This window comes from Miniopterus schreibersii (genome assembly GCF_964146895.1).
Source record: "Miniopterus schreibersii genome assembly, chromosome: 2".
In the NCBI taxonomy this organism is placed as follows: domain Eukaryota; kingdom Metazoa; phylum Chordata; class Mammalia; order Chiroptera; family Miniopteridae; genus Miniopterus; species Miniopterus schreibersii.
Window position 1 is genome coordinate 97,843,337 of NC_138102.1, and position 21,840 is coordinate 97,865,176.

A 21,840-nucleotide genomic window follows, 5' to 3' on the forward strand; every position below is an offset into this window, starting at 1 on the left:
CCGGGAATGGAACTGTTATCTCCTGGATCCTAGGTTGATTCTGAACCGCTAAGCCACACCTGGCTGGGCTGTTTGTTTTTTTTTTTTTAAATCCTCACCTGAGCATATGTTTTACTGATTTTGGAGAGGAGGGGAGGGAGAGACAGAGCAACTGATGTGTGAGAGAAACATTGATTGGTTGATTCCCATATTCATGCCCACTGGAACCTAGGTATGTGCCCTGACCAGGAATTGAACTGGCAACCTTTCAGTGCTCAGGATGATGCTCCAACCAACTAAGCCATACCAGTGAGAACAAGTCTTGTCTTTTTTTATCCATTCAGCCACTATATGTCTTTTGATTAGACCATTTAGTCAGTTACATTTAAAGTAATAATTTATAGGTAAATGCTTATTGTCATTTTTGTTTTTGTTTTTTTTAAAAAAATATGTCATTTTGTTAATTGTTTTTGTTTTCTCTGTTCCTTTCATTTCTTGCTGTTTCCTTTTTTTTAAAAAAATTATCTTGTTGAAAGTATTACAAATTTTTCCCCCACTGATCCCCTCCACCTGTAACACTTCCCCCAGGCCTTCACCACACTATTGTCTGTTTCCATGGGTTATGCATATATGCATATAAGTTCTTAGATTAATCTCTCCCCACCCACCCACCCTTGCCTTCCCTCTGAGATTCGTCAGTTTGTTCCATGTTTCTGTGTCTCTGAATCTATTTTGTTCATTGGTTTATTTTGTTTATTAGATTCCATATATGAGTAAGATCATGTGACACTGCCTTTTTCTGACTGGCTTATTTCCCTTAACATATTACTCTCCAGGTCCCACCATGCTGTCTCAAAGGGTAAGGGATCCTTCTTTTTCACAGCTGCATAGTGTTCCATGGTGTAAATGTCTGAGAAGATGCTTGATATGATTTCAATCTTCTTGAACTTGTAGAGACTTGTTTTGTGTCCTACCATGTGGTCTGTTTTTGAGAATATCCCATGTGCGCTTGAAGAGAATGCCTATTCTGCAGCTTTGGGGTGAAATGTTCTGTAAGTGTCAATTATTTCCATCTGATCTAGTGTGACATTTAAAATCACTGTTTTGTTGTTGATTTTTGTCTGGAAGATCTATCCAGTAAGTTTGTGGGGTGTTAAAGTCTGCTACTGTGACTGTATTGCTGTCAATCTCTCCCTTAAAGTCCTCCAGAAGGTTTTTTTCTCTCCAGTCTGTGTGAGTCTTTTGTTTTGAGGTGGGTCTCCTGTAGATGGCATATATTTGGATCTTGTTTTCTTATCCATTCAGCAGCCCTATGCCTTTTTATTAGAGCATTTAATCCCTTTATATTTAAGTTTACTATTGACAGGTACTTATCTATTGCCATTTTATTTCTTTATGCCTGTGCTTCTCTTTCTCTCTATTTTAACTTCTTATTCCAGCAATCCCTTTAACATTTCTTACAACGCTGGTTTGGTGGTGATAAACTCCTTTAGCCTTTTATTTTGTTTGAAAGCTCTTTATTTCACCATCTATTCTGAATGATAGCTTTGCTGGATAGAGTATTCTTGGTTTCAGATCCTTGTTCTGTATTATCTTGAATATTTCATGCCATTCCCTCTGGCCTGTAGAGCTTTTGATGAGAAATCAGCTGACAGCCTTATAGGAGCTCCTTTGTAGGTAACAGATTGCTTTTCTCTTGCTGCCTTTAATATTCTCTCTTTATCTTGAACTTTTGGCATATTAATTATGATGTGTCTGGGCATGGTCCTTTTTAGATTCTTCTTGCTTGGGATTCTCTGTGCCTCCTGAACTCGTGTGACTTTTTCCTTGACCAGGTTAAGGAAGTTTTCTTCTATTATTTCTTCTAACAGGTTCTCTAACCCTTGCTTACTTTCGACCTCTTCTGGTGCCCCTGTGATGTGAATATTGTTACATTTCATGTTGTCCCACAGCTCCCTTAAACTGTCCTGTTTTTTAATTGTTTTTTCTTTTTGGTTCTCTGATTGAGTGATTTTTTTCTACTTTGTTATCTGATTCCCTGATCGGACCTTCAGCTTCCCCTAATCTGTTTGTTTATTCCTTCCAATGTTTTATTTTATTTTATTTTTATTTCTACTATGTCATTCTTAATTTCCTTCATAGTTTCCATTTCTTTTCTCATGCTGTTGGGCATCTTTATGATCAGTATTCTGAATTCTATATCTGATAGATTGCTTATCTCCATTTCATTTAGCATTTCTCCTGGAGAATTCTTTTTTTCTTTCATTTGGGGCTTGTTTTTTGGTCTCCCCAGTTTGGCTGCCTGTTTGGATTTGTTTCTATGTATTAGGTAGATCTGCTAGGACTCCCAGTCTTTTGGATGGTCTCTGGTGCAGGCCAATGTCAGACGCAGTTTGTAACTGGCCTTGAGTATCCTGTTAGAAGGTTTCTGCACTCCACAGCTTCTGGTTTCCTCTGCTGGGGCTGGGTGTGTTTGGACAAGACCAAGATGTGCACCAAGGTCAGATTTTCCAAGCCTTAGGTCCAGAAGCAAATCAGGCAAGGACTCAAAGCACCTTGCCGTTTTCTTTTGAATTGCTGGTTTTCTTTAGTGTTGTGTTTGGGGTTCTTTCTATTGACTTTTTTTTGTTTGTTTACATTGTGTAGTTTTTCTGTTTGTTGCTACCATGAGTTCATATATATCCATCTCTACATATATATCCATCTATATCTATAGCAATCTGTTTTCAGCTGATAGTTGTTTAAATCTAAATGCATTCTAAAAGCACTGCATTTTTACGCCCTCATCCATAATTTATATTTGAGGTCATGTTTTATATATTTTTGTTTTCTGTATCCCTCTTTATTGTAGTTGTTAATTTTGCTACCTTTGTCTTTTCAGCTTCATATTAGCTTTTTAAGTGGTTGATTCACTGTGCTTATTATATATAATTATTACATATTTGCCTTTACCAGTGAGGTTTCTTTCCTGTATTTTCCTGTTTTTGTTGATTGCTTTTTCTGTTCTGCATGAAGACCCTTTAACATTTCTTTTAAAGCTGATTTAGAGGTGGTGAATTCCTTTAATTTGTGCTTGTTGTGGAAACTTTCATGTCTCCTTGAATTCTGAATGATAACCTTGCTAGGTAAATTATTCCAGATTGTAGGTCCCCTTCTTTCAGCTCTTTAAAGTTGTCCTGCCACCCTTCTGGCCTTTAAAGTTGTTGCACAGAACTCAGCTGATAGCCTTATGGGATTCCTTTGTATATAACTTATTGTTTTCCTCATGCTTCCTTCAAGATTGTCTATTTATCTTTAACTTTGCCAATTTAATTACAATATACCTTGGTGTGAGCCTCTTTGTGTTCATCTTGTTTGGAACTGTCCGCGCTTCCTGGACTTGGATGTCAGTTTCCTACCCCAGATTAGGAAAGTTTTCAGCCATTATTTCTTCAAATATATTTTATGTCATTCTTTCTCTTCACCTTTTGTAATCCCTAAAATGAGCATGTTACATTTGATCTTGACCTAGAAGTCCCTTATACTATCCTTATTTTTAAATTTTTAAAAAAGTTCGCTATTCTGATTGGGTGATAGCCACTATTCTGTATACAGGTTGTTAACGAATTCTTCTGTATTAACTAATCTGTTGATTTCTAGCAATATATTTATTTTAGTTATGTATTAATCTTGTATTTGTTCCTTATTGTATTTTCTAACTCTTTGTTGAAGTTCTCTTAGTTCTCCTTTTCTACTCTCAAGTTTTGTGTTTTCTCACCCCAGGATATGTATATGATTTTTAGAGAGAGAGAGAAAGATACATCAGTGTGAGATAGAAACATCAATCAGTTGTTCCCTGTATGTGCCCTGACCTGGGACTGAACTCACAACCTAGGTATGTGCCCTGATTGGGAACTGAACCTGCAACATTTTGGTGTACAGGTTGATGTTTCAGCTAACTGACCCACCTGGCCAGGGCCTACTCTCCAGTTTTTTGAGCATCCTATGATTGTTTCTTTGAATCCTTTATCAGGCAAATGACTTATCTCCATTTTATTAGATTTTTTTCCTCTGTGGTTTTGTGTTCTTCAATTGGGATATATCTTCTGTCTCCCTATTTTGTTTGGCTTTCTGTGTTTGTTCCTATGAGTTAGATGAAATAGCTATCTCTTCCAACCTTGAAAAAGTGGACTCATTGAAGACTGTGTGTTGGATGGTTTTTGAAGGCTGGTTGTATTCTAGGTGGACACATGTGGCCTCTGGTGTGTCAGTTGGCCCGAAGTTGTGCATTCTGGGTGGGACAGCCTGCTGTACAGGCATGTGCATTAGCTCTGTGATTTTCTGGCTGGCCATGGCCACAACATAGTTGGGGCAGCCTGATGTGTGTGTGCTTCCTTGCCTTTCTGATCTGGGTGGGGTTGCCAGGTGTGTTGGCAGATGGTCCTCTTGCCTTATTGTCTTTGCATGGGTTGGATCTGGGTGGGGCTACCCTGAGTGCACACATTGCATCACCCCACTGGTTCCACAATTTCTCTGGACAGGGCATTCCTATGTGCTCACACAGCAACACCCTACTATTTTCATATTCTCTCTGGGTAGAGTAGGCTGTGTGCTGCAGTGCTCCAGTGTCTCTGTACTTTCTCTGTATGGTGCAGCCCTGCATTTAGGTACTGCAGCACTTTACTATTTGCACACACTCTCTAGGAATGTGAGCCCCATGTGCATGTGCAGCCCATTAGGTACACATAGCAACACCCTGCCATATCTGCTGGATCAGTCTCCGGGTGGAGAGCCCTGTGAGTGCATGCTATGATGTCTTCCTGCTAACTCTAACTATGGGAGGGTGGCTGGGAATGAGCTATAGTGGCTCTGTAGGTTGGCTAGAGAACCTGGAGAGGGCTGAAGCTCACTATCCAAGTGCAAGGGAGATGTAAACAATGGTGCTCCTCCATCCTCTGGTCCTGGAGAGTTCCCTCAGCTCCCAGAGAGCTCTGGAGGTCCCCCAACCTTCTCTATATGGTCTCTCTCTTTGTTGTGTAGAAGCTGTGCAGTTGGCTTTCAGTTGTCTCTTAGGAGGAACTACTCTAAATATAGGTGTATATTTAATGTGTTATTGGGACGGGACTAAATCAGTGTCTTCCAACACCACCATCTTTGACTTGCCTCTCACACGCTCTGTTTTTGATGCCATATTTTATATCTTTTAGTTTTGTGGACCTCCTAACTAATTGTAGTTTTGAGTTGAGTTGGTACTTTTGTCTTTTGACCTTCATAGCAGCTTTTTAAATGTCTGATTTGCTGTGTGTGTTTAATATTTGGCTTTACCTGTGAGATTTTTCCCCTTATATTTTCTTTTTTTTTTAAAAAAAAAAATCTTTATTGATTTCAGAGAAAGGAGAGGGAGAGAGAGAGATAGAAACATCAATGATGAGAGAGTCATTGATTGAGCCCGCAACCCGGGCATGTGCCCTGACCGGGAATCGAACCCAGATCGCCTGGATCCCAGGTCGATTCTCAACCGCTGAGCCACGCCCGGCCGGGCTCCCTTATATTTTCTAATTTCTGATTATTGCTTTTTCTTTTCTTCTTAAAGATCTTGAACATTTATTGTAAAGATGATTTAATGGTGATGAATTCCTTTACTTTTTGCTTGTTTTATCTCTCCTTCAATTCTGAATGATAACCTTGCTGGGTATGTTATTCTAGGTTGTAGGTTCCTTTATTTCAGCCTTTAAAAGATGTCCTGCCACTCTCTTCTGGCCCATAAAGTTGCTGCTGAAAAATTAGTTGATAGCCTTATGGGGTTTTCTTTGTATATAACTTGATTTTCTTTCTAGATTGTCTCTGTTTTTAACTTTTGCCATTCTAATTACTGCGTGTCTTGGTTTGGGCCTCTTTGGGTTCATCTTGTTTGGAAATCTCTGTGATTCCCGGATCTCAACAGCTTTTTCTTTTCCCAGATTAGAAAAGTTTTCAGCCATTGTTTCTTGAAATAATGTTTCTGTTCCTTTCTCTTTTGTTCTCCTCTGGAATTTTTGTAATGTGAATGTTTATGAGCTTGATTTTTGTCTCAGAGGTCCTTCTAAATTATCCCCTTTTCCTGTTCTGATTGATTTTCACTAGTCTGTGTTCTGGGTCACTGATTCATTCTTCTGTATATTAATGTTGATTCTTTCCAGTGTATTTGTCATTTCAGTTATTGTATTTTCAGATCTGCTTGGCCCTTTATTATACTTCCCCTTTGTTGTAGTTTTAAATTCCTATATTCCACTCTGAAGTTTGGCGAGCATCCTTACAACAATATCTTTGAATTCTTTATCAAGCAAATGACTTATCTCCATCTCCTTAGGGTTTTTTTCTTGTTCCTTCATTATAGAGGTATTCTTCTGTTTTTATTTTTTTTGTTTTGTTTGACTTTGTATGTTATTTGTATAAATTTGACAAAATAGCTATCTCTGCCAGTGTTGAAAAAGTGGCTTAGTGTAGAAGTGACCTATGTATAGGCTTTGTGTGCTGGGTTATTTTGGAAGGTCAGTTGGAGTTGAGTCAGTGCCTATGGCATTGGGCTACCAAGCTGAAGCATATCCAGGCAAGGAGACCAGGTGTGTGTAGTAATTTCCTGTTGCTTTTCTCTTTGTTTGAAGCCAAAATGGGCTCAGGCAATGTGTCCAGGAATGCATTGTGGCAATCTTGCATGTACGCTAGAGCACCTGGGTAGAGCTCCTGCCTGCCCAATAGAGGTAGAGGGGGATGTATACAATGAAGCTCACAAGCACCTTGAACCCTGGAGAAATTCCTTCAGTTCGTGAAGAGCTCCTGTGGCTTTCTAGCCTGCTCTATATGATCTCTCATTTCTTGTACAGAAAGTTGTCTTATTTAGAAACAACCTCTGTGTTGGCTTGTGCCTGGTAGTTTTGGTAGGCTGGCTGGAACTGGGCAGGTATTTATGGCACTTAGGGTGTTAACCTGTTAGGCTAGATTGGCTCTAGGCACAGAGGCCAGGTATGTGTCGTGATGCCCTATTGTTCCTGCTGACTCCCTTTGTTCAGAGCTGATATGGACTCTGGGCAGTGTGGCTGGGCATGTGTTGCTGTAATCTTGCTGGCAGATCAAAGCACCCTGATAGAGCTTCCACCTGCCCTACAGAGGTGGAGGACGATGTACACAGTGGTGCTCATCATCAGCACCTCCAATCCTAGAGATTTCCTGCAGATCCCAAGGAGCTCTCCCAATTTCTCAGACTTTTCTTTTGGGTCTCTCTCTCATTTGTATTCAGAAGCTGTTTAATCAGCCTTCAGTTGTCTTTCAGAAATAACTGCTGTCTATATAGGTGTATATTTTACTGTGCTTGTGGGAGTGGGCGATTTCAGCATCATCCTATGCCACTGCCATCTTGGACCTCTTGTTGGGGTATACTCTGAAGTGTGTCAACATTTTAGGAATGACAAATGACCAGAAATAACATCAATACTTTTAACATATAAGTTCTGAAATCTGATGTTTCCACCACGGCAACAGCAGAGATCTGAGAAGGAGGTATATAAAATATCTAGCTATTCCTTCTGTAGTGATTTAGTCCCCAGCCATGACAAAGTTAACTATTAGGCATGCATTTCTTTCAACCATCTCTAAAGGAAATAGAATTACCTGCATTCCCTGATTTGATGTAAAGCCTTGCCAAGTTCATTGTTCTTCAGGCAGTCCAGCATCGACTGGATGGCTGCTTCAGTGGACGTGAAGGTTGGCTCAGACCACGCACCCTCTATATAAAGAGGGTCAGCTGCAATGGCTGCAGTAGCCTCCTTTAGATTTTTCTTTAAGTCACTCAGTTCCCTGGACATATTTAGAAGCTGTTAAAAAAAATTTTACTGTAGTTAGTTGAAGGCTGGATTTTACATCCCCCAAAGAAAACAATTGATTATATGTGATGTGGTTAAGCACAAGCTTAATACCTTGGTAAACTAAAATAGGACAAATGAAACTGTTCTACATGGTATGTGTAGGTGGTTATGAGGTTGTATGGATGAAATAACTTTATGTGTCAACATCTGGGAAATTCTTCTTATGGAAAAGATTAAGACTTCCTTTAAAGTGTTTTTTATTTTAGTAGAAGGGCATTTTCAGAGGTAAAATGCACATCATAACAGGCTTGGGAGTTGGGTAGAGCTGGGTTCAAATGCCAATTCTACAATGTATGATGGGGCCCCAGTCAAATAAATACACTTTTATGTATCTTAGTTTTTTTCATCTATGGCACTGAAGATATTACAAGGTAATTTTAAAGATGAAATGAGATAGTGTATATGAAATAATTAGTAAGTTTGGTGTATAAATGCTCAATAAATGTAATCATCAACATGGACTCTGAAAAATAAAATTTTCTCACTATTTCTATGCTATGGAAAGAGACTAAATACATAATTTTAAGGAAGAGGAGGAAAAAAAAATCTCAATGTAATATTAGTAGTCATGTTATGGAAGTAAAAGATTTTCCTTCAAAATTACTGAAACCAAAAGATCCAAAGTGTTAAAAAGTAAATCATAAGAGAGAACCTACAAAACTTCTTAGTGCTCCTAAAATGTACTGTGGCAGACAACTGTTTTGGAATCTGATCTCAAGAGCATTTTAAAAAATTGACATAAATTTAAAGGGTTTTCCCCACCTTTGTAATGCAAATTGATGATGCTTGTTTTCTTTGTAGAGTTGATTTACCCAACATCTTCATTCTCAGCTCCCTCATTTTACTAGCAATAGAATCAAAGCCCTTAAGGACTATTTGTTTCTACACAGATGACTGTTAAGTACAAATACCTACTCCAGAGCTAGGTTTAAAGTTTACTGAGGTAATGCTTTTAAATAAGATACTAGAGTACCTTGTATACATAAATTTTTAAGTTGAAAAGTGAATTTCTTTTTAATTCTTTTAAATATAGGCAAGTTTTAAATATTGTGTGTGTTTGTACAGTATTTAAAACTTACTTAATTTAAAATAATTAAGAAGAAATTTCCTTTAAATTTACACAATTTAAAACAATTATATAATATATACACACACACATATACACACACACGGTATGTAACACATAATTTACTTTTCTAAAGTGAAACTTGAATTGCCATTTTAATATGGAAAAAGGCATGTGAGTTGCATTTGCATGTCTTCTCTTTCTTGAGCCAAGATGGAGTCTAAGGATCCTGTTAATACTTGCTGGAAGAGTAAGAGAGTTAACCTGTCTTGACAACATAGCAAATACCATATCAACTGTTTTCTCTTTTATCTAATAATCTGTAATTCTGTGGAGGAAAACTGGCTTGTGAAGAGCTCTTCATAAACAAAGATGTCTGAGTCCCTTGAAATTAGCATGTGAAAGTATACTCCCTTTTTTTCCTAATGAGTAATAAATAGTGGTGCTCCATCCTCACCCATATGCTCTTAGTGGGATGGTTTCTTGGACTCTTGGTTTTTCACTAATGACTACCATATCTACGCCTTCAATTCAGACCTCTCCTCTAACTTCCAATCTCTTCTAGATCCTCGTATTTAACAGCCTGCACGATGTAGTTAACCTGGGCTGGTCTAGTGGGCAGACTCAGTTATTGACTAGCAGGCAGAAGGCTTGACCAGTTGGATGTACAATTGCCTCAGCCCTCCTTTTATATCCCTGTTTCACCTGTGGTACCACCAGTCACCTAGTTCATCTGAGATAGAACCTGAGCATCACACTCTTTCTTCTCCTTCACCCCTCCCCCCAGTTAGTTTCATTGACCTTTTGTCCTAAATATCTCTTACATTTCCTCCCATTTCTCCATACCAAGCACTTCTGTCCTAGTTGAAACTCTCATCTCTCATCTGAGCTATTAGCCTTGTAAAGTGGTCTCCCTGTCTCCAGTTTAGTTGTCATCAAGTCCACCTCATCTGTGCCATAAGCTCCAACCAAAACACTCCCAGGCACAGCATCTTCCATGATCTCCCCTTACCTATTTCTTCCACCTTGCTCCATCACTCCTTTTTGGTTTGCATGTTATATTTTAGCACTAGTAAATCACGTGTAGTTCCTTTCTCTTTCATACTACCATGTTTATGTCCATGCTGTTTCTTACTAGAACACTCCTCCTTAGCTACCACTTTATCTCTCTAACTCCAACTCATCCCTGAAGAATCAGCTAAGGTGTGATTTCCTCCAGAAAGCTATCCTATTTCAGCTTGATGACTTAGGTGTTGTCTTTCGTGCTTCCATAACATCCTCTGTATATCCCCATTATTTCACTTACTACATGACAGTATTATTTTTTCACTTCTAGGAAAAATTTGGCTCACTTGGAAGTGGTACGTTTCAATTATTTTACTTTGTACACTTAAAAATATAAAAGCATCCTGATGTTAAGCAGGGAAGTGGGAGAGAATCAAACATAATATAGATATTTTCTTCTAATCTCAATGTAAGAACAGGTAGAAAAAGCTAACTATAAAGAAGGAAAGCCATAACACAAGGACCCAGGGCCAGGATTAGGGCAGGCCAAGTGAGGCCTCTCGGCATACTGAAGGACTCTGAGGGGAGGTGCTCACCCTCAGAGTCCTTCAGTTTTGTGCCTAGGCCTGTCACTTGCCTCACCCTAGTCCTGGCACTGCCAAATGAGAATAGAAATACAAGACACATTTAATACTTATTCTAGAGCAAAATGATTATGTGGGAATAAAATCACTCGGACCATTAAAGAGGAAAAGGGGATGTGGGGCAGGGAGGACAAAAGGAAAGAAGTAATGTTCATGGCAGTGCTCAGGGTTAGGAGGTCTGTGGGCTCACCTCTGGCATGGAACTGACTTCGTGCACCTGGCCGATGAGCTTACAGTAGGACTGAAAAAGCAGCAGCAGCTGAAAGTGTAGCTTATATAACCTCTGACATAGTTCCAGTTGCTAGAGAGAGAGTTGGCATGGGAAGAAATTAGTTATTAATGACAGTTTTTGTATAACAAGTGAAATCTTGGTGGAGACAAACTTTTTTAAAAAAATCAAGTATCCATAACTAGCTGTTATTATTCCCAATAAAACAACAAGATTTAGTCAGTAAAAGAGAACAAGACCTAGTCAGTAAATATCAGTGAGAAATTCACAATGTAACATAGAATAGCTCCTGGAAGATGACTAATTAGAGAAGTGTAGTAGTTATGAAGGAACTGAGTGAATCGTCAGATTTCCATGATATCTGCTAGTTACATATCTACAAATCATAGTTGCGGTTATCTTAATTTTTATAAGCTGTAAATTGTTTTTAAAAACAAAGAATTTGGTTTTTTTAAAAGTATATTTGAAAGGCAAAACATTAAGTCATTCTAAGTGTTAAATTTATAAATTCAGCAGACACTTGAGAGATTACTCCATGTGACAATTCTGGCTGTATTTTGGGTGCAGACACTCATCCTGAAGTCTCTGTAAACAAAATAGTCACGTGACCCTTGAAGGTGCTGTGTCAGCTTTACTGATGATGCTTCTACTCAGTGCTCAATAAATATTTGTTGAAGTAAAGAGATAAAAAGGGGCCAAAGTATGCTTACAAAAAGGAGAAATTACAAAAACATTCAAAACTTACTGTGGAAAGAACATTAAAAAGTAATCATAGAAAATGGCCCTTAATTAAACCCTATAAATAGCTCTGGAATTTAAAATGTTTTCATTATGTGGCTTATATATCCTATGAGGGAAAAATAAATCATGAGTCATTCCAACACCAACAATTATACTGCTCTTTGAGCTGTATCTGCTCTTAATAGCTTCTAAACTTTGCCTGTTTTATTCTAAGAATGGGTTAGCTCCTAGGTAGTGGATGGGATTCTGTATAAGGAAAAGAATAGCCTTCATTAGGTAGAATTTCATGGCTCAGCTGTTGCCAGTGAAAGTGATTAAGTATGTGGCTTAAACTACACTTCGCAGTTCAGTTTTCAAATGTGGTTCCTTGAGAATAAATAGGGTCTTTCTTTTGCTAATGGAGTAGAAAGAACTCAGCTCAGAATTGAGAGCTGCTATGGTGACTTAAAATTGTTCCCCCAAATCAGTTTAAGGAGAGAAATTATAAGAATTTAAATTTAGGTGGAGGAAGAATATTCTGTTAATAGTATTATTAACAGACTTGTAATCCTAATTTTAGAAAGTTACTAAAGTTCATTTAAAATTATGCTGAATGAAGTTTTCTTTTTCCTCTCACCCTTCTTTTGGCCCTTGGTGGGGGGGCGGTGCGGGGGGGAATTCTTAGATTTATCTTATCTCTCAATGCTGGAAACCAACCTAAGGTTAAAGAAGTAGCTACATTCACTAATTACCCCAAACTAGATCTTTGGTTGTTTCAGTAAAACATTTTATTTTAAACTTTTCTTTATGGGAAATCTTTTAAAAATCTGATCCAAGAGATAACTGCCAGAGATTTGCAGATAGATAATTATTGTTTAAAAAATGTTACCTTCACAATTTAGGGTGAAACCTAGCTATGAAACTCTGACTTTCCTAAGTGTCAGATAATGGTAGTTATAACTCAGAATATTCCACTGATAGTATGAGAGTTCATAGCAATGTAGGTTTCTACTTTTGAGATGAAAGCAGCCGAGAATGCTACTAACAAACTGGCATATCTCAATCTACCAAATAAAATAAAATGGAAGGAAAAAGGGGAAACATGCTAAGAGATATAACAGTAATAGTAAAAATAAGGTTTGTTATGGGTCCATGCCTCAAATGGGCAGAGAGTATGAAAGAAAGTTAACTTACTGCCAGAGATTCCATTTGCTACACAGCAAGCATGGCACAGGAAACAGGAAAGGAAACAGAGTACAGGGTCAGTGTCTGCATGCAACGGAAAGCACAGCCCTCTTCCGCCAGCAGAACCATCAGCAGTATTAGCATTGCTTGCCCAGACTTGATAAATGGTTGCAAATGTGGTACCCATTCAACATGCACAGCGGCCCAGTTAAAAACAAGCTCTAGTGGGAAATATGTTTTTGAAAAAGTAATTTGTATTGTTTCAGATTCTCTGGTTAGTTGGTTTAGATTTTGTTAGTCTTGGAGAATAGAAGTCAAGACTTTTATTGCTTTATAATTTTAGTATTTAAATGTGAATGATATGTGGACATAGAACTGTGAGATCAGCTGAGTAATGTGAATGAACTATAGCTCCAAATTAATTATACCACTGCTAAATGTTAAGGCAGAGTCTTTCATGTTTGGCTTCATATACTAAACTATGACTATCCAATTATAAAATATAATTAACAATCTAAGTGGCATTTTCTTCAGTCAAATTGCCTTCCACATCAAGCATATTTTATAGTACTGCTAGATACTGTCATTTCAAAGGACTAAACATTGTATACTTTCTGAACAAGTGTGAGATATGACAGGTAATTTTCTTGCATTTTATTTTTTATAATATTTTTGCCAGTAGACAATTTCTAAAAGTAATATAGAACTGATAGTCTAGAGAGAGATAATTTTATCTGGGCCATGTTCAACTATGGCTACCATTTTTTTATGTCACCATATCATAACCATAGAATTGGTTTGAAGAAAGTTTGGGTATGTGGAAAGAGTTAACTATAACCTGACACAATATTAAAAAATCAATTTGGCCATTCTTAATTATAGGTCAATATATCTGGTTCTAGATTTTCAAGATATTTGAGGACCTATCTAACTCAGTTTCCAATTCTTGACAACAAAAAACCCTTATCTTAATGCTCTTTCCAAAAAAATTCTCTGGGTTATCAGTTTAATGTATTGTACTTAACATAAGATACAGTGCACAAAAAATAAAATCATCAACTTATTTGTTACTATCTTCAAACATAAAGCATTACCAGTACCAATCCCTACCACAAACCCTGTCTTCCAAGTGTCCCTTCTTTCTTCACCTGTTTCATGGGTTTGGCACACTGATGACTATAGTATTATGTTTATTGAGCAGTTTTTTGAGGCCGGGCCATGAATATCTTTCAAACTTTATATTTGTGATATTGTGATATAGATTATACAACCTGAAAGTTTGGGAGAAAACTTTCTGCCTAAAAGTTTTTATAACCAAACCTTATGACATACAATGTCATTCCAGAAAGGAGTACAGGGCCAGAATTTCCACTCTGAAGACTTTTTAGGAAATATCAAATTTGATTAAAATATTTAGTATGCACTTTAGTATGTAACTGCTTCTACCATGGAATATACTTTTTAGAAGTGTAGAATGAAGCAAGGGCTAAGTAAATTACATGGTCTTTTGTGAAGAAAATATTTCCTTTTTACTGTTTTCCAAAACAAGGCTGTAATGCAAGAAGATCACATCAGGTAAAGCAAAATCTCTGTTCAATGAAGGCAAATGAGCCTTTTTGACTCTAGATTGGTGCTAAGGAATTTCATCATCAATGTATTCCTTCCACTCAGTTCTCATGGCACAAAACTATTTCTTGGGAGATGGCCCACATGACACACACCAGTTCTCAGAATTCTTAAACTCTCCTTGTTAGGTAAGCTGCCTTGATATTTATTATCTCAGAATCCTTTCCTAGGCCAGAGGCTGGGACCTAGTTTTCATTTAAAGCTCCAAAAAGATAATGAAAAATGCCTTTGTAGGGGGCCATTTTATGGAAAATGTTAAAAGTTCCCCAACCCCATGCTAATGTTTTCTTATATCTAGGTTTTAAAAAGAACCACTTTAGAAGTCTTTATTATAAATGTATCTATGTGACTCAAGGTTCTTTTGAAAATACTGTGGGAATGTCACTGTTTTATTTGGTCTAAAGGCTTTTCTTCTGGTCCTGTTCCTGGACTCGTGATATGGCTTGATCTGCAAATTGGATTTAGAGGTATGTTTTCTCAAAATAAGAAAGATCAAGAAGCCAAGATGTTAAGAATTGATCATAGACAGAGTGGCTTAAAAGCCAGCAATAATCTAATTCTTATTCATTAACAGTAGCATAGACATTCTTGTTTCTCTTGATTCTGCTCTGAAATGAGTTCTATGCTTATGGCATAGGTAAAAATCTGAGTTTTTGACATGACAGAAGATGAGCCACAGTGTACTATACCAGCTATTATTTTCACCATATTTTGTCTCTGAAAGTCACTGGTTAAAACTAAACAGAATAAAATTGAGATAGTCTAGCCGATTGTTGAAGTGTCCCTACTCAGTAATACATAGATGCATCTAATCTCCCAAGCAGGTATGAACAATATGTACTCACCTGCTGCTAAATCACATGGGTCAGGCACATTGATGACCACTGTATTATGTTTGATTGGTACTTTTTTGGACCTTGATTAGGATTATCTTTCAAAGCTTTTAAAGATAGATACCTTTACACAGCCTGAGGTATTTACTATTTTTAAGAAAACATTGACTTCAGCATACATCTCCTTAGTCGGTATTGGAAAGAGGATTCCTTATAGAATAAAGAGTTATCGACTATACCCAAGGGATGATGTTTAATGGATTACAGTTTAACTGGAGAAATGTCTTGTTCAATTTAACTTGCTGTTCAGTCTGTATAGGAACAGAGGCTTCAGGCTTCTCATTCATGGACTGATTATGTAGGAATAGGAAATATGTAATAGAACAGAAAGAAACTCAAACAAAATATGAAAGAAAACTAGCAGTTCAAAAGGAAAGAGATAAAGGGAAGAAAGGAATAGCAGAAACAATTAACAAAATGTCAATAAGCATGTACCTATCAATAATTACTTTAAATATAACTGGACTAAATGCTCCAATCAAAAGACATAGAGTGGCTGAATGGACAAAACAAGCAAGACCCATTTATATTCTACCTACAAGAGACTCAATTTAGATTGAAAGACATACTGAAAAGGGATGGAAAAAGATATTCCATGCATATAGAAATGAACAGAAAGCTGAAGTAGCAACACTAAATCTGACTAAATTGATTTTAAAAAACAAAGAATGTAAAACGAGACAAAGAAGAACATTACATAATGATAAAGTGGTAAATCCAAGAATAGGATATAACAACTGTACATAACTATGGCCCCAGCATAGGAGCACATAAGTATATAAAGCAAATATTAATAGAAATAAAGATGGAAATTAACAGTAATACAGTAATAGTTCTGGATTTTAATAACACACTTACTTCAGTGGATAAATCATCCAGACATAAATTAATATGGTAATAATGGCCTTAAATGTCATATTAGAGCAGATTAACTTAATAGACATTTATAGATCATTTCATCCCCAAACTGCAGTATATATTTTTTCTCTGGGGTACAAAGAACATTTTCTAGGATATAAACCATATTAGATATGTATTAGGCAACAAAAGATGCCTCAAAAATTCAGGAGGATTGAAATCAAGCATATTTTCCAACCACAATGGCATGAAACCAGAAATCAAGTACTGGAGGAGAACTGGAAAAATCACAAATACTTAGAGATTAAACAACATGCTACTATACAACCAATGGATAAAAGAGGAAACAAATAGGAAGTAAAAAAACTACCTTGAGAAATGAAAATGAAAACACAGCTTTCCAAAATTTATGGGATGCAGCAAAAGCACTTCTAAGAGAGAATTTCATAGTTAAACAGACCTATCTCAAGAAACAAGAATAATTCCAAATAGATTATGTATCTTTACACTTAAAGGAACTAGAAAAAGACCAACAAACAAATCAAAGAAAAAGGAAGGAAATAATAAAGATCATAGGAGTAATGAACAAGATAAAATATAAAAAAATAGAAAAGAGCATTGAAACCAGGAACTGTTTCTTTGAAAGAAAATATAAAATTGACAGACCTCTAGCCAGACTCATCAAGAAAACAACAGTGGGAGCTAAATAAATAAAATCAGAAATGAAAGAGGAGTGATTACAACTGACACTAAAGAAATACAAAGAATCATTTAAGAATACTTTGAACAACTACATGCTAACAAAATGGACAATCTTGAAGAAATGGATAAATTTCTAGAAACATGCAAACTTCCAAGACTAAACCGAAAAGGAACAGAAAATATGAACACACCAATAACTAGCAATGAAATTGAATCAGTAATTTAAAAAACTTCCCACAAACAAAAGCCCAGAACCAGAGAGTTTCATAGGTGAAGTCTAAACATTTAAAGAAGAATTAATACCTATCTCTCTCAAAGTGTTCAAGAATATTGAAGAAGAAAACATTTCCAAACTCATTCTATAAGGCCAACATCACCCTGATTCCAAAACCAATAAAGACACTACAAAAAGAAAATGACAGGCCAATGTCCTCGATGAACATAGATGCTAAAATCTCAGCAAAATATGAGCAATCTGAATTAAAAAATACATTAAAAAGATTATAGATCATGACCAAATAGGATTTATACTAGGAAGGATGGTTCAATATCCACAAATCAATTAATGTGATACATCACATCAACAAACCCAGGGCTAAAAATCCTGTGATAATCTTAATAGATGTATAAAAAGTATTTGAAAAAGTTCAACATCCATTTATGACAAAAACTCTCAACAAAGTGGTTATAGGACTTTACCTCAAAATGATAAAGGCTATATATAAAAACAGACATATAGATCAATGGAACAGAATAGTGCCCGTTGCACTATCTGGTCAATTAATCTATGAAAAAGGAGACTAGGATGTAAAATGGAGAAATGACAGTCTCTTTAAATAAGTGTCGTTGGGAAAACTAGACAGATATATAAAAAAAAAAAAAAAAGAAAAAAAGAAACTGGAAACTGGATCGCTGTCTTTGCAACATATGCAAAATAAACTCAAAATGGATTAAAGACTTAAATGTAAGACCTGAAACCATACAACTTCTAGAAGAAAATATGGGTAATAAATTATTTGACATCAATTTTAGTAATCTCTTTTTGGATATGTCCCCTTGAACAAGGGAAACAAACATAAATATACAAATGAGACTTAATCAAACTAAAAAGCTTTTTCACAGCAAAGGAAGCCATTAACAAAAGGAAAGAACAATTTACTGAATGGGAGAATATGTTCACAAATGAAATATCCATTAAGTGGTTGGTATCCAAAACATATGAGGAAATCATACAATTCAAAACTATGAAATAAACAATTAGATGAAAGAATGGGCTGAAGATTTTAGAGACATTTCTGTATGTCTAAAGATGACATATAGATGGCTAACAGACATGAAAAGATGTTCATCACTAATCATCAGGGAATGCAGATCAAAACCACAATATCACTTCACACCTGTCAGAATGGCTATTATCAATAAATCAACAAACAAGAAGTGGTGGCAAGGATGTGTGGAAAAGGGAACCCTCATGCACTGTTGGTGGGACTGAAAATTCCTGTAGTCACTATGGATAACAGTATGAAGGTTCCTCACAAAATTAAAAATAGGATGACCATATGACCCAGCAATTCAATTCCAAATTTTTGGTATTTATCTGCAGAAATCCAAAATACTAATTCGAAAAGATACATGCACGTCTGTTAATTGCAGCATTATGTACAATAGCTAAGATATGGAAGCAACCTAAGTATCCATCGGAAGCTGAATGGATAAAAAAGTTGTGGTACACATATACAATGGAATATTACTAGGCCATTAAAAAGAACAAAATCTTACCATTTGTGACAACATGGATAGACCATAGAGGTTACTATGCTAAGTGATACAAGTCAGACAAAGACAAATACCACATGATTTCACTTATGTGTGGAATCTGAAAAACAAAATAAAGGAACAGCAAAAAGAAACAAACTCACAGGTAGAGAATGAACTAACAAGATGGGAAGGAGATTGGGGGGCTGGGTGAAAAAGGGGAGGGGATTAAAAAGTACAAATTGGAAGTAACAAAAATAGTCTTGGGGATGTAAAGTACAGCTCAGGGAATATAGTCAATAATATTGTAATAACTGTCTATGGTGGTAGGTGGGTACTAAATTTATCAGATGGAAGCACCTCATAAATTATATAAATGTCTAACCACTATGCTATACATCTGAAACTAGTATGATATTGAATGTCAACTGTAATTGAAAAATAAAAATTAAAAAAACAAAAAACAAAATATATGAGGAACTCATACAACTCAATAACAAAAACCCCCCAATTCAGTCAAAACAAAACAAAAAAATGGGCATAAAACATGAAGAGACATTTCTCCAAAGACATTGGCCATCTATTTGCCTCTATGTGAATCTATTTGCTCTAATTTCCCTGCTTTGGAGCCTTCGGTACAGATGGCCAATAACGTGTAAAGATGCTCAACATTATCAGGGAAATGGAGATCAAAACCACAATGAGATAGCTCCTCTCATCTGTCAGAATGGCTGTCATCAATAAATCAACAAATAAGAAGTGTTGGGGAGGATATGGAGAAAAGGGAAATCTTATGCACTGTTGGTTGGACTGCAAATTGGTATACTCCTCATGGAAAACAGTATGGAGGTTCCTTAAAAAACTAAAAATAGTACTACCATACAACCCAGCAATTCTACTTCAGGGTATTTATCTAAAGAAAATGAAAATACTAATTTGAAATTACATGCACCCCATGTTCATTGCACCATTATTTACAATAGCCAAGGTATGAAGATACCTAGGTGATCACTGATAGATGAATGAATAAAGAAGTGGTACATATATAAAGTGGAACCTCGGTTCTTGAACTTAATTCAAGAAGTTAATTCTGGAAGGCTGTTCAAGAAGCGATGTGTTTGAAAACTGAATCACTTTTTCCCCATTAGAAAAAATGTAAATTGAATTAATCTGTTCCAGACCCCTAAATGATTTCCTGTTTTACCCTTGCTCACATACAGTACATGTCTAACGTACTGTTTAATCTATAAATAAACACTTCTTAAGTATATCGAACCACCCCCTACTAGCTTAAACTAATCACTTTCAGTACTTGTTCCAGGAGTGTAGTATCTTTGCTTGTTCACATATCATTGCCTCCAAAATGCTGTCACCAGCTATCTGCTTTTCATTTATCCAAATCAACAACAGTTTTCTATCTCTCCAGTTGCCTGTGATCATTGTTTTATGAGCACTTTCACACCTTTAGCAACATCAGCACACTTGATGGCCTCTTTATGTTTTAAAATTGTGCTAATTGTCCGTTTCACCAGAAACAAAACCAAAAACCAAACAAACAAGAAAACTCACTAAAATATTCACAGCATAATTTCCTGAGATGTTAACAATGTGAGGTTTAGTGGTAACTGACTTGCATTCTCTCTTTTGTTTGTGGCCTGAGAGATGCTTTTTGTAATGCTGATGTATCAGCATGAAAGGGTTGTCAGGCTTGAGAACTGAAGTTTTGTTAAAAAATGGGGACATTTTATTCCATGAACAACTTGGTTCAGAACCGAATTGTTTGAGATGGGAGATGGTCAAGAACTGAGTTTTGACTATACAATGGAACAATTCTCATCAATAAAAAAGAATGAAATCCTGCCATTTGTGACAACATGGATGGACCTAGGGGGTATTATGCTAAGTGAAATATGTCATACAGAGAAAGACAAATACTGCATCATTTCACTTATATGTGGCATTAAAAAAAATCAAAACAAATGAACAAACCAAACAAACTAAAAAGTCTAAGAGAAACAAAGATCAAACTGAAGGTTCCCAAAGGGGAGGAGAGTGTAGTGATGAATGAAAATGGTGGAGGAGAATATAATCAATAACAGTGTAATAACTTTGCATTGTGACAGAAGACCCTAGACTTAGCGGGGTGAGCATATCATAAGGTATATAAATGTTGAATCACTATGTTGTATATTAGTTGAAACTAATATAATATTGTATGGAAACTTTAATTAAAAAACATTTCAAGTATTAGAAACACTTTTTAAAAACACTTTTTAAAGAAACTGTTCTGTACGTGCATTGAGAATTCTCTGACACCCCCCTGATTGAGCATGTGCAGCAGGCTGGTGCTTGAGTCTTCCATACATAGAAGTATTTCTCACAGAGGCAAAAAGTACCACACTCTCAATGGGTGCTACCAGGTGGTCAATTTTCTTGATACACACAACCTTCTCTAGCTTTCACTTCCCTGTTTTGGAGCCTTAGGTTACAGAGGCATATTTTTTTGTTATAGAGAAAACTGGAGTCCAAAGCTCTTGTCTTCAGGGTTAGGAACTCAATGTGTAGCAGAAACTGGAGAGCAGACCACAGCAATCAGCTCAAGCTCATTGCTGCCACTTAGGAAGGCAGGCCCTGTGTTGACAGCTCTTCTTTTTCAGACACCAGATATACTGTGTGTAAACAGTTTTAATTTTTAAACATCCGTTCAACTAAAAAATACTGTACAAGCATAATAAAACATGTTTGTGAATTGGTTACAGCTTGCAGGCCACCAGTGTAACCTTTCTACGTTAATTTAATGTCTGTCTACAACTTTGTATTAAGAAGAGAAATTGAAAAACAAATATTCAACACCCAGCCAAGAGTTATATTCTCTTCCACAAATAATTCCAAAGCAATTCCTTACTTATGTCACCTGTAAGGAATAAATAGAAATAAGCTTCTGGCAAAGTCCAGACCTGACTAGGTAGGGTTTGGGGGTGGGAAGACTTTGTGTGCCTGTTTGTATGCTGTCACCAATTCTGGCAGGCTGATAAATTTAATTGTTCAAGAATTTACTTTGCTGGGTTTAGTAAGGTAGGTGCTAATTCTTTCATAAAGTACGTAGGTCTCTGAAATAGAATACACATGTGTAATAATCATTGAAATGTTTACTTTGCAGTTTACATCCAGATTACATAACTGTTGCAAGTTATAGAAGTTCATTTCCTATCCCATTTCACTTGTCCCCATGCAGAGGTTGCTCAGAATAGTTGGAAACATCAAACTATCCTAGAAGACAGGAAATCTGAAGACAAAA

At 36.4% G+C, this 21,840-nt stretch overlaps 1 protein-coding gene across 5 annotated transcripts in view; it reads right to left on the bottom strand.

Annotated features, from left to right (window-relative positions):
* FRY (FRY microtubule binding protein) overlaps positions 1 to 21,840 on the bottom strand; it is a 508,702-nt gene that overhangs the window by 17,113 nt on the left and 469,749 nt on the right. For 3 of the 5 annotated variants that reach the window (XM_081126905.1, XM_081126901.1, XM_081126903.1), the window contains 3 exons: positions 12,718 to 12,735; positions 10,765 to 10,875; positions 7,606 to 7,808 (listed from right to left, as the gene is read on the bottom strand). In XM_081126905.1, coding sequence (XP_080983031.1) covers positions 7,606 to 7,808; positions 10,765 to 10,875; positions 12,718 to 12,735 — 332 coding nt within the window. The remainder of the gene's footprint in view (positions 1 to 7,605; positions 7,809 to 10,764; positions 10,876 to 12,717; positions 12,736 to 21,840) is intronic. The other 2 variants (XM_081126902.1, XM_081126904.1) reach the window with 1 other exon arrangement.